The sequence below is a fragment of the Fukomys damarensis genome, unplaced genomic scaffold (genome assembly GCF_012274545.1).
Source record: "Fukomys damarensis isolate Sample0158 unplaced genomic scaffold, DMR_v1.0_HiC HiC_scaffold_16, whole genome shotgun sequence".
NCBI classification, from domain to species: Eukaryota; Metazoa; Chordata; class Mammalia; order Rodentia; family Bathyergidae; genus Fukomys; species Fukomys damarensis.
The window spans coordinates 23,389,955-23,413,599 of NW_022900928.1; the positions used below are offsets into that span (position 1 = coordinate 23,389,955).

At 34.5% G+C, this 23,645-nt stretch overlaps 1 protein-coding gene and 1 pseudogene across 1 annotated transcript; one reads left to right on the forward strand and one right to left on the reverse strand.

The window, feature by feature from the left end:
* The first annotated feature begins 12,090 nt into the window (after nt 1-12,090).
* On the forward strand, nt 12,091-13,056 carry LOC104865876 (olfactory receptor 52N1). The gene has a single exon (XM_010629636.1). It carries the CDS (start codon nt 12,091-12,093, stop codon nt 13,054-13,056), a length of 966 nt encoding a protein of 321 aa, XP_010627938.1.
* Nucleotides 13,057-18,465: 5,409 nt separating this feature from the next.
* LOC104865877 lies at nt 18,466-20,133 on the reverse strand (annotated as a pseudogene).
* Between the last annotated feature and the right edge of the window lie 3,512 nt (nt 20,134-23,645).

The window sequence follows — 23,645 nt, forward strand, 5'->3', positions numbered from 1 at the left end:
GCATTTTGCCCAAAACAACATTGAATAAATTATGGAAAATTTCAGCACAACCTGGAATATAATGATCATAGCATGTATTGCTATCCTAATTATTGTTAATATTATAGGGCATGACATTGCTCTAGAAAGTATATCTAAAGTAAAACTGTACCCAGCCATGCTTTACCTCTTCATCCCTCACTCAAACCATCAATGAACAATGTTTTATTTTTTATACAAAATCTTAGACAACTAAGATCCCTTAAAATGTCCCTCTCCTAACTCTGGCTCTAGCTGTCCATCCATACCTACTGGAGGTTTCTCAAACTTGAAAAAAGTGTGCATTTCAGAACATTTCCACTTGCTATTTTCACAGCCTCATGTGTTCTTCCTACAATGAGCATGGCCCAACAACTTCAACAGCTGCAGGTCCCTGCTTGGGCATCCTGAAAGTAACACTTTCCTACTATTGCATTTGAAATCATATTTCCCATGCCCTCACCCATACTGACATAGTATATCCCTTTCCAGTTTTTCCATATAACACAGTGATTAATATTTTCTGTTGCCACTGACTAAAATGTAGCATCTCTATGCACAGGATTTCAGTATCTTTTACTCACTACTATATCTCAGCGCAAGAAAAAAACCCTGTAATAAATGAATCGATAAAAAATTCCAAAGCCTTCTTTTTGCTTTTGTCTTCATGCTAGTGCATAAAACTTCTGAACTGCATATTGAAAAGTAAGAAGGCATCCAGAAGACAGAAAACATTATTTCAAGTTGTCTTTTGCTTGAAAGATTTTTTTTTCAGTACTGGGAATCGAACTCAGAACTTCGTGCTTGCAAGGCAGGTGGCAGAACCACTGCACTAAATTCCTGGCCCCTTGCTTAAAAGATTTTTTAAAAAACAAATCAAAGTGAGGCTATTCAGTACTGGGAATTATATAAAGTAGATGCATATAATTACCTTTGAGTTCATTTGCATATTCTAAAAGGCAAACAAAAGGAACAAAAAATGTTGCAGGACAGTAGCTTCAGGTTAAGAAATGTGGTTCATTCGTGCAGATAAAATATTCTAAGGAGGTAATCAAATCACCATCATCAGAAATGCTCCAGCAAAGGGAGCAGATATGTCATGAGTTTATGAAGCAGTTGGATGTGATGATGAATTCCTTGCAGCTCCTCCACTGATTCATTCTTAGTAGTAGATTTCAGTAGCAGATGTCTTGACATTTCCTAAGAAGGATTCCTCCACCTACTGAGAGCAATTTTTCTATCATCGAATAGAAATAGGAGAAATATGCTTGCCTGCACCGTCATCTCTTTGGGCCACATCATATCTCTACTACCCAAATGCCTTTGATTTTTCCACTTCTTTTCCCTCTTCAAGGAAATTTGCACATCTCTTTCTTTCTGTAATTCTAAAGAGAGAGATAATTTATTACCTTCCACATCCAGCTGTGCTGTGGCTCAAATTCCTTTTATTTACTTATATTTTTTTAGCATTTATTTATTTTGCTGTTCCTGAATGTTTGAAAATCAGTGTTTTTATATCCCCACTCATTACTGATAATAGAAAGAAATGTGATACACTAATTCAGAACACTGAATAACACTAAATAACTGGGGATTTTCTGAGCAAAAAGATAAAATTTCTTTGAGTCTCCACAGGTAAAGATCCAATAAGTGTCTGTTGCAGAAGAGGTAAATCCAGTTTTCTGGATACCTGTCTATATTTAAATACATCTGTGCATAGAGAAAACAAAGTCCCAGATTTTCACAGCTTTCCCCTGACGGGCCATGGAAATAGTCTCTGTCACTGACTGAATTGTAAACATGAAATTATATCTGGCTCCCCGGGGGTTTTCAGTTCCAGTTTTGTACTTTTGTTAGAACTTTATTCCTATGGCATGTGTGTTTTAAAGCTTTCTCAATAATATAGAAAAAAATTTCCGTATCTTACATTATGATACACTTTCTGCAATAAGGTCAGTGTGCGTGAACACTGAGCTGCTCAAATGTATTGCTTCTCCACCTCTGACCCTCCCTAACCTTGGCAGAAATGCACCACTCATTACAATCCCAACTTCATTCAGTAAATCTTGGTCACCCTTAAGGAAACATGGAAAGCTGGACTGAAATCATTCCAAAGGTGAATGCATTTGTGAACATGAAATTAAGAACAGCATAAGAGCAGTTCCACATGGTTCACTGTATTTGTAGAAATGAGTGCCAGTTACAGGAAAGTGAAAAGTAGTGTCACGGTACATCCTGCTTCTGGAATAGGCAGCCACATTGGGCAAAAACGCAGAATATAGATTTTTTTTTATTCGGCGGAGAACCAACACATTTATGAATGCACATAACCCCCACCACAGCACCACCACCACAATTTTCATACAACAGAGCATCATTCCAAAGTAAGATGCCTCAGTTATTAAAAACAAAGACAAAACAAAACAGTACTGTGTCTCTATGTAACTTTTTTGTGGGGGAGGGTACCGGGGGATCAAACTCGGGAACTCGCACTTGCTAGGCAGGCAGCAGCACCACTGAGCTAAATCCCTGGCTCTGTAGCTCCATTGTTCAGTCGAGCATAAATAAAAAACTTATAGAAAAACTACTGCTTGAAATTAGCTGAGTTATAGTATTCATTGAATTTGATAAACTAGTGCTTAAATAGTAACCTAGCAAATGATAGGCAATGTTCAAAATTTGGGGATATAAGAGAAAGTTTCTCAAGTTGAAAACTGTTTGAATGACTATATACTTTCTTAAATTCCTTTTTTGTCTTGTATAATTAAAAAATGAGGAAAATAAGTAAAACTTCTTGTAAATATCAGCACATACTACGCTGTGTACCAATGATAATGCATAGAAGTGAAAGTTTAAAATAGTATCAGTTACCCATATGTACTCCCTAATACACACATTGGCATGCAGAGCCTGACAGTTTGATCAAGCAAGTCTAGTAAAACCTTCAAGTATTTGTGAAGGTGATACAGGGATGAGTTTCAATTAATAAGAAGGGAGTAGAAAGCTATGTGTTGTTTCCCAGTACATACACAAATGGCAAAATTTTCAGTAGTCAGTAAATGAGAGAAAACAGATACAAGAGGATTCAGAAATGTATATTAGTAATTCTTTCTTTGAGAAAAGTCAGGCTTGACCTGATCTCCTGCCTGAGCACCTTTACCTGAGATACTCAACTGATCTTTAGAATCTCCTAAGAGCCCAAAGCTCCCTGATACAGCGAGACTCCTAAAGTCCTGCTTTGTAGGATTGACGCTGGGGTTTAATGATGACTTGTTAATACATGGCAGAAGGCAAAAGTCACCTACTGCCTTGAGAATAACTGCCTTTGGTAGAAATAGGAATGAAGCTGATTTTTTCTATTCCATTTAAAAACCATATAAATTATGTTATGTTTGTTATTTATATCCTGCTATTGGTGGTGAGCCATTTCTTGTGCTGTAAGAATATAGTGGTTATCTCAAACTCTTGTTTCAAATATTAAATGAGATCACTCATCTAAATATAATCATAGTAATTATCATACTAGTGTTAAGAGCAAAATTTCTAGTTGTTTAAATAACATTCTAAAATTATATTTCAAAGATTAATCTCCATTCAATATGTGTTATTAATCCTTTCAATGCATTGTCAGAATTATTTCTTAATCTGAGGCATTTGTTTGGTATTTTAACATCTGTATTATTACACTGAGTTATACATTTTATTTCTTATGTCTTTATAAGATTTTGGTATTCAGGTCATGTGACTTCGTTACCAAGTTTGAAAATGTCTCCTCTTTCTTTAGTCTTTGAATAAGTTTATTTACTATTGAAATATCTGGAAGAATTTATCATTGAATTCTTTTTTCTTCTTGCTTTTTTTTAAAACAGGGTCTTCCTGTGTAGTTCAAGCTAGCTTTTTATTATGACATATCATAATAATAAAAAAAATCACAAAGCTAGATATAAACCATCAAAGTGTCTGAAAATGATCACTTCTTCATTTCTTGTTTTTAATGTGGTTTTTTGTTGTATTGTTGTTTTCTGCCTTTTCAATGGTTAGGATCTCCCTCCTATGTGATATTTTCCAGGAGTGATAACAGATGTGTTTATATGTATATGTATATATATCATATATAGATATATAACATGCTAACTTCATAAATGTCTAAGAAAACTTTAATGGAAATTTTAAAAAATAATCTAAAATGTGACAGTATAAAGGATCAAGACTATCCAAAGCAATATTTTTAAAAAACACTAACTTAATCAAAGACATTATATTACTACATTGATCAAGAAAATATTGTAATAGAAAAGAAATATTAATAAATAACTGAAACAGCAAAGACCATCCAGAAGTAGACTAGCACATAAATGGTATTTGATTTTTAACAACGGAGTAAACGTATGTAAAGGGAAGAATAAATGTATTTTTCTAATAGTGGAATAGAGATACATGTGCATAGGAGAGTTTCATGACTCCAGTGCTGGAAAATGTATTTATCTAGACAACAAAAAGTTGTATATATAGATATTGGCTTATGTTGTGCATCAGTAAAATTAAAAACTTTTGCTCATTGGAAGACTCTGTTTATAATCCACAATATGAAAACACATATCAGAGAGAGAGAAAAACTGCAATAAATATAACTTACTGATGTTTTAGATGCAGAATGTATAAACATGTCCAACAACAATAATAGTAATAGTAACACCAACAACAAAAATGGCAAAATATTTTAATATACATGAGATACAGAAGGACATAAGCATAGAGTGCAAAGCAAAATCGCTATTCATACACACTAGCATATTAAGAACTTAAAAGATTAACCATATCATGTATTGGTATGCATATCAAGCAACTGGAGCTTTCTTATACAAATGGTGATGAAAACAATTATTTTCACAGGTACTTGGTCATTTTCAAGTAATCTTAAATATGTGCCTACTACATAAGTCAGAAGCTCCATTCCTACTTACTTGCAAACTATGAAACTGTATTTCCATAGAAACACCTGCCCACAAGTGTTAACACAGGGCTTATGCGTTACAGTTCCAACAAGAAACAAACGAATGCAGGTGAATGAATGAATGTATATGCTACAGTCGTATAATGACTCACTGTAAAGAATTTGGAAAGAAGAACTTGCCAGTAAGAAGTGGATAGTGTTATAATACGAAATGATCAAGAATTGAAGGCTTTCGCACTAAAATCAGGAACAAGACATAGATGTCCGCTATCATCAGGCCTATTGAACATATTTCTAGAAACGTTAGCCAGAGTAATTAAAGGGGAAAATGAATAAAAGGAATAAAGATAAGAAAGGAAGAAGTTAAATTATCATTATTTGCAGAGACAGGATTCTCTACATAGAAGACCCAAAAAATTACACTAAAAATGTAGGTTTAATAACTAAATTCAGTAGCATAGCTGGATACAGTCAACACTGAAAAATCAGTAGCACTCCTGTACACAAATAAACTCACTGAACGAGGAATTATGGAAACAACACCTTTCACAATAGCATCAGAAGAAATGAAATATTTAAGAATCAATGTCACAAAGGAAATAAAAGACCTATACATAGAAAATTATTCTGGGAAAGGAAATCAAAAAGGATATCAAAAATTGGAAAGATATCCCTTGCTCTTGGGTAGGAAGACCCATATAGTGAAAGCAGCCGTACTCCTTAAATTGCAATACATATTTTTTCATTAATTTTATTGGTACATTTGAGGTATACAATATGCCGACTTCATTATTGGAAGTTTGTACTTTTACAAAAAATATCTTGGTTCTTATTTTTTCCCCATTCCCCTGCACTCCCATTAACCCCTCCAACCCTCCCTATTTACAAAGACTTTATTTCCATTTTTTTCCATTTCTCATATTTATTCCTTTCCCTTCTTTCTACTCCCCTAACTTTCCCACGTGCAATCCTAATTAAATTACCATTTTCATACCTCACAGAACTAGAGAAAATATTCCTAAAATGTATTTTGAACCAAAAGAAATCTAGAATAGTAAAATCAATTTGGGTCAACAAAGGTAAGGTGGGGCATCACAATCTCTGACTTGAAATTTTACTACAGAGCTACTGTAAGAAAAACAGCATGGCACTGGTAAATAAAACTAAACAAAACACAGACCTGAAGATCAGTGGGACAGACCAGAAGAGATAGAAATAACACCAAACACACTCAGCCACCTTATTCTTGACCATGGGGCCATAAACATTCACTGGAAGAAAGACAGCCTCATTAATAAGAGGTGTTGGAGAAACTGGCTTTCTAAATATCGAAGACTAAAATTAGACCCATGTGTCTCACCGTGCACTAAATTAAAAACAAAATGGATCAGAGATCTAAATATTAATATAGAAACACTGAAACAGCTGGGAGAGAATAGGTAAAACTCTTGAGGACATAGGCATTGTCAATGACTTTATGAACAAAATCAAAACTGCATGGGAAATAATGCAAGGAATCAACAACTGGGATCTCATCCTTTTACACAGGTTTTGCATCACCGTGCACTAAATTAAAAACAAAATGGATCAGAGATCTAAATATTAATATAGAAACACTGAAACAGCTGGGAGAGAATAGGTAAAACTCTTGAGGACATAGGCATTGTCAATGACTTTATGAACAAAATCAAAACTGCATGGGAAATAATGCAAGGAATCAACAACTGGGATCTCATCCTTTTACACAGGTTTTGCAACATAAAAGAGATCACACACACAGTGGGACAGACCAGAAGAGATAGAAATAACACCAAACACACTCAGCCACCTTATTCTTGACCATGGGGCCATAAACATTCACTGGAAGAAAGACAGCCTCATTAATAAGAGGTGTTGGAAAAACTGGCTTTCTAAATGTCGAAGACTAAAATTAGACCCATGTGTCTCACCGCGCACTAAATTAAAAACAAAATGGATCAGAGATCTAAATATTAATATAGAAACACGGAAACAGCTGGGAGAGAATAGGTAAAACTCTTGAGGACATAGGCATTGTCAGTGACTTTATGAACAAAATCAAAGCTGCATGGGAAATAATGCAAGGAATCAACAACTGGGATCTCATCCTTTTACACAGGTTTTGCAACATAAAAGAGATCACCAACAGAGTGCAGACATCCCACATAGTGGGAAAAAATTTTAGCCAATAGTCCCTCAGATAAAGGACTAGTATCTAGAACATACAAAGAATTGAAAAGAATCAGATCCCCCAAATGTAAAGAACCCATACATAAATGGGCATATGAAATGAAGACATTTATCAGATGAAGTAGAAATGGCAAATTAATATATGAGAAAACGTTCAACATCATTGGTTACCTGAGAGATTCAAATTAAAATAATGCTGAGATTCCATCTCACTTCAGAAAGAATAGCTATTTTGAAGAAGTTAACCAACAGCAAACTCTGGTGAGATTTAGGAAAAAGGGAACCTTTCTCCACTGTTGTGCAGAATGGTGCAACTATTGTGGAAATCAGTGTGGAGATTCCTCAGGAAACTAGGATTAGAGGTCCCATTTGACCCAGCTTTTCCCGTTGGGTATCTTCCTGAAAGAATTAAAATCATTGTACCACAGTAATATATGTTCACTCATGTTTATAACAGCATAGTTTGTAACTAAATCTTGGAAACAACCCAAATGCTCATCAACTAAATAATAGATAAAAAGATGTGTTTTTTTATACAATTGAGTACTACTCAACCATAAAGAAAAATAAATTTGAGACAGCTATAGTTAAATTGATACAACTTGATACTATACTGTTAAGTGAAATAAATCAGACACATGTAAATATCACATTGTTTCTTAGTGTGAGAAACTGAAAATGTAAACGAGGGCAAAAATGTATAATATGAGATAATATGAAATAGGATGAAACTGTTCAAAAGGAAAGGGAAATGTTCAAAAGGAAAGACGTCAAGAAGAAAAAGGAAGGGAAAGGGAAAAATGTGAAAAGAAGGTAAAAAATGGAAACAAAGCTTTTGTAAATAAGTGGGGAGGTGATTGGGAGAAAAAGTGGAATTAAGAAATATCACGTATAGGTACAAATTCTCTTTCATGAATGTGATCATTATGCATATTTAAATTGTATCAATAAAATTAATTAAAAATAAATATGTTGCATCAAAAGGAAACGTGAGAGAGTAGACTATAATTTTTTATAATCTGTACAAAAGCAATAACCTATAATTATCTGGGTCTTGACACGTGATTGAGATTGACTGAGGAGGAACACAGGAAAATTTGGGAGGGTGATGATATTTCTATAGCGTAGTAACAATTGTACACACACATGTGTCAGAACTTTAGAAACTTTATTTTAAAATATGTCTTATTTCATGTGAATTTTATATAAATCAACATAAATAATTGCTTCCAACAAAACAGACTATGATCATATGATCAGTCTAGTACATGCAAGTGTATAATATCATAAAATTAAAAATCCATTTGTAAAAAATGTTAAATAATTATGAATAAAAGTAATATCTTTTGGTTTAATTAACAGTATGTAGGGCCAGGGGTACAACTCAGTGATAAAGTATTTGCCTGACAGAATCTGAATCTTTGACAAGGTTCAGTTACCAGTATTGAAAACAATGAAAATTAAGATATCCATAGTAATCTATACTGTACACAATAGTTAATCTTTTAATGTGATCTAGGATTTTCTTAGCAGCAATAAGTATTTCAAACAGATATTTCAAGATATTTGGGTAGGGATATATTTGAAAAAGACAGATAACTCCTATTGTCAATAGGTGTATAGTTTACAAATGATAATGCTATAAGCACTTAGCCAAACATGATTCAATCTGCATAAGGAATGTATTATCATTTTACCATAGTTTTATTACTACACTATTGTGCTTCTGTCTTGTACCATAAATCCATGTCTTCATATGATCTTTTGGAGCCAGGTTTCTTTACCCTTAGTAAGTTTAATTATCCTGAGTCATTTAGAATCACCAAAGCTATCTGCTATCACTACTCCTAGAAAATGTCACATATCAGGGATATCCTAACCACTGAAAAGGCAAGAAAAAGCACATTAAAAACAGGAAGATAATTTTTTACAGAAACTGTGATGCTTTTGTCTAGCTTTACCCCAATAATCTATACACATATATTATAAATAAAGGAATTTATCAAGGGCACAAATCAACCATATATATCCCCTTTTATTTAAGGAAACAGTACCAATCGTGTGCCTGATGTATTGTATTACATTTTAAAGAAGTTAGTAGAAAAGTCTGTCTCCTCAACAGGTTAAATTCAGAAAGTTTAAATAGATTCATACCTACATAGTTTGTGTTTAAACTATGTAAGAGTATGCCCTCGGGAGTTCTGGATTGTTATGAGGGATAAAGTAGCTCCTAAGATAATTCCCAATGGCTCAGGCAGTGTCCTTAACATCCAGATATATCTGATACTTAAGTCTGTTTTTCTTTTTGTAATGTAACCATATATACACTCACATATCTACAGACATCTCTATGGGAAACCACTTCTCTAATATTAAAGTAGAATGAAAAAGTAACAACTGAGTGCTTCTTATTATACAACACTCCCGCAAAGAATAGAATGTTTTCTCTTCCCGTTTCCCTCCAAATTTTCATTTTAGGTCTTACATTGCTACTGCAGGGCCAAGAGCTTTACACAGACATGAATGTAACTTAATCTTTGGATACATTCAGTTTCTTGAGGAACTCCAATAGCTTTCAAGGTAAGTAGATTTCTGAATTGGGGATGCATTCTTCTCTTTAAAGGAAAAGGTGTATTAAAAGAATGGAAGGATGAATAGAGTTGTAATATAAAGTCATCTCCTAACCCTTAATAGGCCTGAAGGCTGCTTCCATATCCTGGTTTGTTTGTTGTATTTTCACTTGTATAAAATATTCACATTTTAACTGCTGAAATATAACTATTACAAGGAGTATTTTTAAAAATATAATCTTGCTGGATTTGCCATGCAAAATTTCTGAGAAAGAGGAAATTATCCTGCATAAATAATAGGAGAGTGAATAGAGTGTTATTGCATTTTGTTGTTGTTGTTGTTGTTGTTTCTTTTCTTCTCTTACTTTCAGGGAATTTCCTCCATTCCACATTATAGTCCTGATATTTTAATGATTTCTCAATTCAGAAAGACCCTATAATTCATCTGTTTAGTCCTTTTCTTTTGAAAAATGAGGGTATAAAATTAAATAACAGGCACATATTAAGAAAGAAGAGGCAATTTCATACAACTTTCAATTTTAAATAGGAACTTCTATTGCTGAATCTCTGACATAATGTCCAAGATGTGCTATAAATTTCAATGCTGATTTTTTTAAAAAAAATCAGTGTATTTTTTCTCTAATATCCTCTGTTAAAGACGACCCTCAAGATCAGACTACTTTTCTTTATTGAGTTTATTGGTACATTTTAGGTATGCGGTACAGTTACATTCATTGTTGGGATCTCGTACCTTTACATGACAGATCTGTTCTCATTTTATCCCCTTGACCCTGCCCTCCCTTCACCCCCTCTTCCCCTCCCCATTTACAAACAATTTATTTCCATTTTTTTCATTTTTTACTGTTACTTTTAATCTGCACATTCTAGCTCAATGTAGCCCACTTCTTCAGACTTGTACAATCTATGTGCATCCATTCAAAACTTTATTTCCTCACTGCATAGTATCATATCAGATATTCTACTCTTCATGAATGACATGTCAATCCCTGTCTTCATTATATATACATATACATATATACGTGTGTTTGTGTGTGTGTGTGTGTGTGTGTGTGTATATATATATATATATAGAGAGAGAGAGAGAGAGACTTTTAAAATATATTGTATTTTTAAAATATATCTTCTTTATGTCAGAAACCTTAACATTAGAAATTACATGGCAAATTGTGATATGGTTAGAAAATTAAAAACTATGTTCTAAAGAAAAAGTCCATTGGTTTAGCTTAAGCTAATAAGCATCTTTATTCTCACTCAGCTGGACTCTAGTGTCTATTAGACTAGACACTCATCTAAGGAATACATAGTTTGTTCATAAATTACTGCAATGATTCATCATGTGTTCATTGTAGTGTTAATTGGGTAGTTTTTAATGACATTAAGAATGGGGTATATTTTTTATTTTTAAGATCATTGATTTTGATTAAGGGAAGCTATTGGTACAAGGGGATGCTTTATATTTTTCTCATTTAACTTTCTTCAAAACCAAAAAGGAGTAGCTTGAGCTCAGACTATATTGGAGCTATGACAATACTTTACTAGGTAAATACTTTACTAGGTAAAACTCATTAAATTTTTTAAATTAACCCTAAGAAGTTTACTGACATTTCAGAATAGCGTAGAACTTTTTCTTCCCATTTCACATTATCTATTATACATTTTGACTCTTATTTACACTTTCAGTTTCTCACACCAGAGAAACTATTCAGTATTTACATATGTGTGTCCAATTTATTTCACTTAAGAGTATGGCTTCAATCTGCATCCATTCAGCTATACATGGGAGGCATAGGGGAAAGAAAAAAAGGGAAATAAATACAAGAAAAGGAAAAAAACAAAACTTTTGTAAGTAGTGAGCTATGGAGGGGTTGACGGAAGGGCAGAGGAATGAGGGAAAAATAAGAACCAAGATATATCATGTAAAGGTACAAATTCTCAATGAATGTCATCGTATTATATATCTAAAATGTACCAATGAGCTTAATTTAATAAAAAGAATAGACTAGGAATCTCTAAGTAACCCAGGGAGCACTTGGAAATGTTTAACACAGTAAATGTTTAATCCATCTTTGGTCATCTTGTTGTTCAGCGAAAGGCCAACTTCAGCCAGGCCTCTCAACATCTCACCCTTAGGGCACAGACTCAAATAGAGTATATATCATATATTAAATCTATGAGAACACTTGCAGTCATTAATCTGCAATAGAAACAAGTGTCTGGGGAAGAAAATCATGCAAAACATTGTTAGTTATGTTCTGTTTTTTCCTTTCTACTTGCAGAGGCAATTGGTAATAGCTCTATCATGACATTCCAACGATCGTTATGTCATTTCTAAATGGGACCAGCCTAACTCCATCTTCCTTCATCCTAAATGGCATCCCTGGTCTGGAAGAAGTGCACTTGTGGATCTCGTTCCCCCTGTGCACCATGTACAGCATTGCTCTTACGGGGAACTTCGGCCTTATGTACCTCATCTACACAGAAGAGTCCTTACACAGACCAATGCACATCTTCCTGGCCCTTCTTTCCTTCACAGATGTGCTCATGTGCACCAGCACCCTTCCCAACACTCTCTGCATCTTCTGGTTCAACCTCAAGGTGATTGACTTTAAAGCCTGCCTGGCCCAGATGTTCTTCGTGCACACCTTCACAGGGATGGAGTCTGGGGTGCTCATGCTCATGGCCCTGGACCGCTATGTGGCCATCTGCTATCCTCTGCGCTACGCCACCATCCTCACTAATGTGGTTATTGCTAAGGCTGGGCTCCTCACTTTTTTCAGGGGTGTGATGCTTGTCATCCCTTTCACTTTCCTCACCAAGCGCCTGCCGTACTGCAGGGGCAATGTCATCCCCCACACCTACTGTGACCACATGTCTGTAGCCAAGATATCCTGTGGGAATGTTCAGGTCAATGCCATCTACGGTCTGATGGTTGCCCTCCTGATTGGGGGCTTTGACATCCTGTGCATCACAATCTCTTACACTATGATTCTTCGGGCAGTTGTGAATTTATCATCGGCAGATGCTCGACAGAAAACCTTCAGCACCTGCACTGCTCACATCTGTGCCATCGTCATCACCTATGTCCCAGCCTTCTTTACCTTCTTTACACACCGCTTCGGGAGACACACTATTCCACCCCATATACACATCATTATGGCTAACCTCTATCTACTCATGCCTCCCACAATGAACCCTATTGTGTATGGGGTGAAAACTAAGCAGATACGAGAGTGTGTCATTAGGTTCTTATTTAAAGGAAAGGATAATCCTTCTCACAACAGTTAAAGTCTTCTGAGAAGTTAGTGTTCCTTTAACCAAGTTGAGCTAACCAAATCAATAAGGAATCCTCCAAAAGAAGCCATGTATATGGCCACTAGAATTATTTTCAAGTTCAGCTATCTCCATCTCCTTTGAAAAGCTACAGCCATGTTTATTTTTTTATTGAGTTTATTGGTACATTTTAGGTATACAGTATAATTACATTCATTATTGGGATCTTGTACCTTTACATGACAGGTCTTGGTTCTTTTTTTCCCCTTGTACAGCCATGTTTATATAGGTAAACACTTTCTGTTACAAACTTCAAAGGATTCTGATTTACAGAAGACTTCTATGTACATTGCATTTAATCTTTATAGAAAAGTATCTCTGTCCTGAAAGACAATCAGCAAACATTGTGACAACAGTGAGTTACATCTCTAAGGGTAGAGTTTAAAAATCTTTAAATCACTGGCAACACATAATCCATGTTTATTAATGTCTGTGGTGATTTACTTATTGCAGCTTTCTCCTGTCAAACTCATTTGGAGTTCATTCTTTTATTCCACCTTCTATTTTTTGCTTGCTATTCAAAGTTTTCCAGCTGTGTATCTGGATGCAATTCATATGTATGAACAAATGAAAATGGTTTCATACATGTTCACAAAAAAGTTGTAAAAGATCTAAGCTGTAACATACACTATCCAAGAGCTAGAAATGACTCATGTCCATCAACATTCAATTAACTGATGAACAAACTGTGGTTGACTCAAATATAATGAGGACTGAAAGAGACAGGGAATGTGTTCTGAATATTTTCACCCATTTAAAGGTTAGAGTCAGGCAAAAATTTTAGGACATTGTTTATGTTGGAGGTTGCAAGGTTGCAGAAGGGATATCTTGCTGAGCTCCTCCAGGTCCTGACCTAGGTGGTAGGTACAATGCATCAATGTGGTACAAATTTACACACGAAGCTACCTTTAGAAGACGTGCTTTTCTGGCCTGGGTGCTATCCTTCTGGGAGCTGTTTACTGATGACAACTTGTGCTGAGCACACACTCTGAACACAATGCATCAATGTGGTACAAATTTACACACGAAGCTACCTTTAGAAGACGTGTCTTTCTGTGCCTGGGTGCTATCCTTCTGGGAGCTGTTTACTGATGACAACTTGTGCTGAGCACACACTCTGACCCTTTAAACTGTGAAATATTTCTTTCTTGCCTCCTATGCCTTTTCTTTAGGGTTTAGAAAGTATGCATATGTTCTTTTCTTTCACAAGTACATTAAATTTGGTAAAGGTTATATGTGTATATTTGTACAAAAACAATAAAACCATAATCAGACTAAAAATTTCAATTTCTTTCTTGAAAATATCCATCTATTTTCTTTCCAGAAATGGCCTCTTAAAAATATTGTGTGTGGATGCATCTGCTTTTGCTGTTCTTCTTTCCAGTGATTATTTTTTCCTTCAAGCTATGTTTGAACTCTGCTTAGATTACAAAGTGGTCTATTATACACAATAAGAAGTTAATCAAATTTTGAATTCTCTATAAACGTGTTATATAATATGTATTATATATAACATACTATATATATAAAATCACATTATTTATGTATGCAGTTTTTTTCCACCAATCTAAAAGTTTATTAGTTATGTATTTTTTCTTTTTTTTTTTTTTTTTTTTTTTTTTCCGGGGTTCAAAACAAAAGTACTTGTGAGGCAGGCGGCAGAACCACTGAGTAAATCCCCAGCCCTATAAATTTTATCTTCAAGTCTTTGCCACTTGCTATTATTCTGTAAATTTTCCTGGATTTATTTATAATTCGATTATAGCAATTGAAAATTACCAAATAGTATTTGAATTACTATAATTATATGAATATTAGTGTGAATATTGAGTATGAATTTTGGTCATTTTATAGCCAATTCAGATTATAATTTCTTTGCTCAATACCATCTTTATCATTCCTCAGCTATTTCCAGGATCAATACTTTTCAGAGAGATAGTCTGAGCCTATGTAGTACTGACAAATATGAAAAGAATTTTTATGGAAAGAAAGGAAACAGAGTATTAGAAAATCAATTTTACCATAGGCCAGGACAAAAATACCCCAGGAAAAGAAAAATGAAGTTGTTAAAGTTTCACATAAAGGAAGGAAAAAGGCAAGATAATAAAAACTAGAGGAAAAATGAGCCCAACGGTGCATGACTTTAATCTCAGATTTTTAGGAGGTTGAGGCAGGGCGATCACTAGTTCAATGCCAGCCTGTGCAATATATCAAGGCCTGTCTCAAAACAAACAAGGAAAATTTTTTTTTTTAAAAAAAGAAAAGGTAGAGCCAGGGATTTAGCTCAGTAGTTCTGCTGCCTGCCTTGCAAGCACAAGGTCTCCAGTTCAATCTCCATTTAGATTCTGTGTCCAGGAGGCCAAATGTTGGCTTTTTCAAATTTATATTAAATTAAAAGAAAATAATGTGATCATAATATATACCTAAAATGGAAAAATAAAGCTAAAGAAAACTTTTTTTTTAAAAAAAAGAAAAGGTAGAGCCAGGGATTTAGCTCAGTAGTTCCGCTGCTTGCCTTGCAAGCACAAGGTCTCCAGTTCAATCTCCATTTTGATTCTGTGTCCAGGAGGCCAAATGTTGGCTTTTTCAAATATATTAAATTAAAAGAAAATAATGTGATCATAATATATACCTAAAATGGAAAAATAAAGCTAATTTTAAAAAAGGGAATAATATATCCAAGCTAACATACAGTACTTTCATGTTTAACTTAAATTCTATTTTTGAATGGCACATAACAGCAGTACACAATTCGAGAGTACAATGTGGTTTACATGCACATATTGTTTTATGGTCAAATGCCCGTTGCCTCAAACATTTATCATTCATCCTTGATGCTGCCACTCAAAATCCTTTCTTCTGACTATTGTGAGCTGCACAGGACATTACTGTGGATCCCTCCTCCCCACTGAATGGGGCACTGCTCCCATGGCCACACCTCTCCCCCTGTCAAGACTTCACTGTTTCCCCAGTCTCTGGTAACCACTATTGCGTTTATGGCCTCTGGAGGATCAACCTCTTTAGATCCCACGTAGACTTTAAGTAAGACAGCGACTGTCTTTCTGTGCCTCTGTGATTCATCAGCATAATGCCCTATAGGTTCATCCAGGCTGCTTCCTCAGAATTTACCCTTGGTTAATAGGTGTGCAGTATGCTATTGGACTTATAAAGATATGCAATGTTTTCTTTATTGAATTATATATTGATAAACATTTATATTAATTTCATCCCTTAGATATAATTACAAACATTTGAAACAATTTTCCTATTCTTTGACATCTGTTGTTTTTATTTTACACAAAACCATATGACTATATATGTAGAGAACAACTTTAGCCCATTTCCCATTTTATTAAAAGTCATATACTACAAAATCCATCACTTCAATCATTTAAAAGTGTACATTTGAGTGGCTTTCAGTATGTTCACAGTGCTGTGTACCCACCACTAGTATACAATTCCAGAATATTTCAAACGAATGCTAAAAACTCAACAACTGCTCCTCAGTCTCTCTTTATGCTCCATTATCTGACAGTAAATCATTTGTGCTCCACTTCTGTGGACTTAGCTATCGTGGGTATTTATGTAAGTGCAGTTCTAAAATAGGTAGCCTTTCTGTGTCTGGCATTCTTCAAAAAGTATAATGTTTTGAATTTTCATACATGTTACAGAATGCACAGTGCTTTCTCTCTTGTTCTTTTGGTTTTTGAGATTGACTGTTATTTATTTTTCTTTTCTTTGGTTTGGAAGAACTTTATTTCGATGTAATACAAATAGATACTAATAAAGGAAATATTAGTTAAAACAGTCTTTTCTTACTCCTATGAACAAAATAAATCAAAATTTCGTAACAAATTAAAGAACATCATTTGTTAATACACTGCACCATAATCTTAAATAATGACAAAATGTTAGCATACAAGTCATAGACAAAAAAGACTCTTACAAAAAAGAAACATAGATAAGAGCACAAAACTTTCTTTTCAATGAACTAAGAGGACCTAGGGGGTTAAATGAAACAAATTAGCATATATATTGAAATATTTTTAAAACTATAGAATATATAATTTGAGGAATTATTAGAACTTCTCCCTACTTTTTATTTGCCTTTTTTTCATCATGTTTTCTTTAACATTTAATAGATAAAAATTTTCAGTATTTTACATAAGATACTCACTGTAGGAATTTACATAGCTTAGGAAGATAGGCAGTTAAGGAGGGCCCAGTCCTGTGGGATATTTTCTCTTAGCATGAAAGTCAGAGTTCAGCTGGGGTAAAGGATTCAGACTGCCAGATTAGGTGGATGTTAAAAAATAAAAAGCTAAAATGCAGGCCTTTGAGGGGATAACCAGATACTGGGACCACCAACATTTCAAAGGCTCCATTCTTAATCACAGCCCCCATCTAGTCATCTATGTGGATTCTTACCTGTGACTTAGGAAACACCATTCCAAAGACTTCTTTGCCATTAGAGAAAGTCTCAAACATTCATTCAGTTCTGGGCATAGGGATACATTCTCTTCCTTGCCCAGGATAGGAAGAAAGCCACAACTTTCGGACAATAGCGACCCAACTTCCCCAATCTTAGTCCTCATTTCCACTTTCGATTTCTCACACTAGAGAAACAACGCAGTACTGAAGCATGTGTGTCCAATTTATTTCACTTAAGAGTGTGGTCTCAAGATCTACCCACTTCGCTATGAGTGTCTGAAGCTCATCCTTCTTCATAGCAGAGTAGTGTCCATTGTATAAAAAAACCCCACGTCTTCTTTAGCCACTCTTCGGATCGTAGGCATTTTGGGCTGTTTCCAAGATTTAGCTATTACAAACTGGGCCTCTATAAACATGAGTGTGCCTATGGTACGATGCTTTTAATTCTTTTGTGGAAAGATACCAAGAAGAGGAATAGCTGGGTCAAATGGACACTCCAGTTTCAAGTTTTTGAAAAATCTCCACACTGATTTCCACAGTGATTGCACCAGTCTAAACTCCCACCAACAGTGGAGAAGAGTTCTTTTCTCCCACAGCCCTGACAGCATTGTTATTGGTTGATTTCTTGATGGTAGCTATTCTTTCTGAAGTGAGATGTGAACTCTGCATTGTTTTAATATGCATTTCACAATCAGTGAGGTTGATCATTTTTTCATATATTTATTTGATGATTCTACTTCTTTATCTGAGAAGTTTCATTTCAGATGCCCATGTTTAGGATTGGGTTTTTAAATTGGGGGGAGTCTGATTTTTTTGTTATTTATAAATTTTTATTTTCTTACTATATAAAAACTTCAATTTTTTATAATTTAGCACTACTTTACTCCCTTAACCAAATCAATTTTTAAAAATTAAATTTTATTGTATATTGGTTTACAACATGATTTTATCTGATAATAAAAAGAAATTATGAGTCATTGACAAACTGTCTTGCATGGCTATGGTACCATTTTGTATTCCAACAAAACTAGAGCTGATTTTCAGTGTATACCTATGCCTATAAATACTTTTGTACTTTCTTCTTTTTCAAATGAGAGGCATTTTGCAAGGTGTAGAGAAATACTATCATACTTTTGATTGGAATTTACCTGAAAACTAAGACTAGTCATTTGCGCATAATGAAAGATATTTCTTTTTATTTGAATGTCTTAATAGGGAAATTGGATTTTCAAGTATTTTCCTCATAAAAGTTTATGAGGCTTATTAAAGCAATGAAGAAAACTTCAGAAGCACCTCTGACTTTATCAATAATTACAGCAAAATCAAAAGGATAATCGTCAATTTAAAAGTAGATCTTGATAAATATCTCCTGCAAACACATGTACTAATATCATCTTGGAATTCTAGAGATGGTGAATAGGGGATATATTGAAATGTATGTGCTGTGTGTCTTTCTCAAGATGTCAAGAGTCATTGCTGTGTTATACTTTGTGATGAAGAATTTTGACTGACAATGGCATTTTTCAAATATTGATTTCTTATGTCATCTGAAAATCTGCCACAGTTCACCTGTTATTTTCTTTTCACCATTTTCATTAAATGTAAAAGGAAATATATCAAGAAAATAAAAATTTGTGAATATGTTCTCCATGTTAGCTGGCCTCGGTGTCCAGCCCAAGCACCTTTAACAAGCCCTGCCTGAGCAACCTTGTTCTTGAATGCATACACCATGGGGAGAAAGCAGGGGGATGATGCCATGCAGCACTCTGAGGAGAACTGGGATGAGGGGAACTCTCTTGCCTGCACTGTGAGTGATGGAGATGACAACATTGACGGAATAGAAGAAAAAGATTAAAATAAGATGGGCTGTGCACGTGTTTAAGGCCTTGGATGCAGCTTCTAGTGAGTTGCTTTTCAAGACAGAATGAAGGATCAAAGCATAGGATAAAACATCCCTCCCAGATCAACTTCCATGATTAACCAAGCCAGAATTACCTGTTTGACACTGGTGATTTTCCTGTCATCACAAGATAGGCTAGTGACTCCAAGGTCAGAGCAAAGGCAGTGCTCTAACTTGTTCCTAGAGCATTAATTTCTTTAAGCAGCAAGAACAGATACCGAAATGAGAGCAAGACAGTTTTTGAAGAACACAGTTGTTTCAATCACAAAAGGTTCAATGATTATTGATGGATATCTCAGGGATTGGCAAATGGCTACATATCTATCTATAGCCATGCAAACGAAGATACAGGACTCCATGCCCACAAAAAAAATGAATGGCCTACATCTGAGCAAAGCACTCAGGGAGACGGATGGCCTTGGCATTAAACCATAAGATGGCCAAAATCTATGGCACAGTGGTGGTAGCCAGAACCACGTCCACCACAGCCAGGGTGCCCAGGAATTGGTACATAGGCTGATGCAGGGCTCTTGTTTGATGGTGATCACAATGAGGATGTTGGCACCAAGTGCTAACAAGCAGAGCAGAGCCAAGGGAAGGGAGAGCCAGTGCTGCCATCTGTGAATGCCCAGGAATCTCATCAGAATGAACTCAGAGAACTGGAATCTTGAGTTGTTGGACTCGCTCTGGTACTGAAACATTCTTCACTAAGAGGAAAAACAGATTAAATTTACTCTTCTCTATTATGATTGAGCAATACGTTGACACAAAGAAAACATATGCACACAATAAAACAAATGAGAAAACTTTAACAGTAAGTCTGACTTTATCCATAATTGCAGCACAGCCTAGGAACTAAATTTCCCAATTTAGAAGATGTTGACTAATATCTGGTGGAACCGTGTCTCTTACCATCATCTGAATGTTCTGACTATGGAAAGTAGGAAATATTAAAATCTGTATGAGACTACTGGAAATTACCTGACATGGGATCATGATATTAAGGAAGCATTCAGCATGTTTATCATTCTCATCCTATTCCTTGCAGTTGTTTGACGTTTCTTATGAAACAAGAATTCTGACAGGGGCACATTCCATTTATTACACAGTAATTTATCATGAAAATTTCATAAAAGTTTTATGGTTATCTTCCATTTCATAACTAAGGAATAGCATTTTATAGAAAATCACAAGCAGTATATGAGATTCCAAGTAGTAGGACATAAAAGAAGGACAAGGGAAAAGCAAACTGATATCATTAGTATGAATGTTAGACTTGGATTTGCTCAGGAGTTGGTTGCTTCGGAGATCTAATATTGAGACTCAGTGTATTGTTTGATGCATTCAGACTTCTTATGCATAAGGTTTGATGATATAATTTTGTAAAAGAATACTTTTCATTCATACTCTTAAGTATTATATATTATTTTATTAAATTTATGAGGCAATTAATTAGTATATTTTGTACTAAAGAAACAGAGGTACAGAAAAGTTAATGATCTTTGTAAAATCAGTTTGTAAAAAATAATAACATAATTTGAAAAATACCAGTGCTTTTTCATTTGTTCTAATGCAATTTACTCCTATTTATACATATTTTTCATTCTTGGAGCAATTCATACACTCGTGCTTTAAACAATGAAGCATCCTTGAAAAAAAGTCAAATTAAACGTAAAACATACAGCCCTACTTAATGGCCTTTGATATAATTGCTTTGACAAATGACCTCCTACTTTTACAAGAATTCTTATCTCACATGCTTCCTTGATATGACCATTTATTAATATTTTAGTGTGAAATAAAAAATATGCTCACTGTTTTAACCAAGTATATACTGTTTTCTCTTCCTTCCTTTTAAATTGAAAATACTAAAAATAAGAACCAACAAACATGATTTGAAAAATACTGTGGGTTAAAATAATAACACAGAAAAATTAATGTTGATATAGACACAGTGAGTACACCCAACTGAAATAATGACCTTAGTTTTCCATAAAATATCAAGAAAACTAATGATGGTTATTCATTTAGAGAAACATATATCTTGTTCAATAATATCATGACAAAAACTCTATACTTAATCATTTGTTTGGTGAATTTAATTACTTTTTAAATATTTGTTCAAGCTATCACTCAAATTTCTTTGTTTACTTATTCAGATTAGGTAAAGAGGCTTTACCAGTGTCAAGTCCGTTAAGAATGAGATCAATGGAGAAGATTTCCTTAGAATGGTATGGTTTGATTTCTTTATTCTGTACCCTCCAGTCTTTCCTTTAGCATTTTAAATTGTGTCAGAAAAGAATCTACCACTATTCATTCAGTAGGAATAAGGAACAAGCTGTCAGTGTGCTTAGAAGAGTACAGTAGCCTACTGAAAGTTCACAACTCAACATGAATTTTAGATTCGTTCCTCTATCTCATGGAAAGCTTTGGCTTGAGCTATTTTTCCCATCTCATATAAGAAGTCATAGTATTGGTAGAAATGTTTTCTTAGAATAGACTACTAGATATCCTATGAGGAGAGTCAACTTTGTTTAGGGTAATAAATAAGTTAGAGAAGTCAAATTGTCTTTTATTTACCTTTTCTATCTACTTTCCTGTTTTGCACTGAAGGATGAGAAAAGAAATACCATAGAAGGCAACTTCTGGTACAGTGTATACATGTTATCCAGTATTCTTCAGATACCTCAACCTGTTACTCAGTCAATGGAGGGGATACAAGTGGCAACTAGTCAATTAAGAACATCTTCTAAGAGGAAAGAAGAAATGTTCTTAGCACACAAGTGAGATCAGAGTACCTTTGTATGTTTCTTTCTTATTTTCCATTCATTCACATAACACTGACATTGCCTCCTTTGAGATCTTGGAATTCTCTAGTCTTTGCTGTGCTCATACTCCCTCATCCACAAAATCTACCTTCAGTCTTCACCCTCATCAGAAATATTAACTTGCTCATGGAGAGAATGGATAACCACCCTCTGATCACAGTAAAATGATGTTATTAGGAAAGCAGCAGGTTTGCATTAGGGATGTATTTGTTGATGGAATCCGTCTCTTTTCTTATTTTAACATCAGAGTATTATCAAAGTATTATCAAAATCCATCTCTTGTTTATTTTAACATCAGAGTATTATGAGTATTATCAAAGTCTATTTATGAGGTATGATCATAAAATAGAGTGAATGTTTGAATTTTTAAAGGTTATTGTAGCAAAAAACACATTATTGTTAATCCCCTTCAAAATCCCCCCTTTCACTTTGATCACATTTACCCCATTATTTCCACAACTTTCTTAGACATTTCTGGAGATCCTCTTTCTTGAGTATCTGTAGTTCTGCAGTCCTGACTGCCTCAACTTCCCAAATTAATTCAAAATGTTTACCATTCACAGTTATTTTGACTTTGGGGAAGAGCCAGAGTCACAAATTGCTAATCTTGTAAATAAGGGAGATGAGGACACACTGTAATCTTTTGTCTGACAAAAATTGCTGTAAATAGTTTTGATGCATTCAGGGTGTCAGTGCACACATGAAAATATACTCATAAAGAGGAATTTTAACTGCTTAAGAAAATAGCAGGAATGATGGAATGAGGTGTTCAACGTGTCGGGGAATAGTTTGAGGAAGTTTTATGACAATGGGTTTTATACCACAGTAATGTATACATTTTTATTTAAACACTCACTGTATGTTTTGATCATACTTCATATAGTTTTGAATAGTCCACCTTTAATATTTGAATATATGGAATTGGTGATTACATTTGAAGCATCTAATAAAACATTATGTACATATTAGATACCACAGAACATTTGCAATGAATGCACCAAATTAATGAATCGATAATGAATGAAATTTCATATTACGTTTTCACAATCATTAAATTTCTGTCGACATATTTTTCTTTGACAACCTAAAATGACCCAGTAGAGACAAAATGTCTCCCTCACACATCACCAGAAAATGTAAATTTCTAAATAACGTTGCCATTACAAAGTGTAGCAAACATAAGAAAACTCAAGGAAGCAGAAAAAGAGAAGGCATGTATGTTTATTTCAGATGCCCATTTTTGAATCAGATCTTTATATTTAGGGGGGCTGAATTTTTTTAGTTCTTTACATATTCTAGGTAATAGTCCTTTGTCTGAGGAGAAGCTGGCAAAAATTTTTTCCCACATTGTAGGTTGTCTCGTAGTTCTGTTGATGGTTTCTATT

Coding starts and splice junctions, on each gene's coding strand:
- LOC104865876 (XM_010629636.1), top strand. CDS start 12,091: ATGTCATTTCTAAATGGGACCAGCCTAACTCCATCTTCCTTCATCCTA.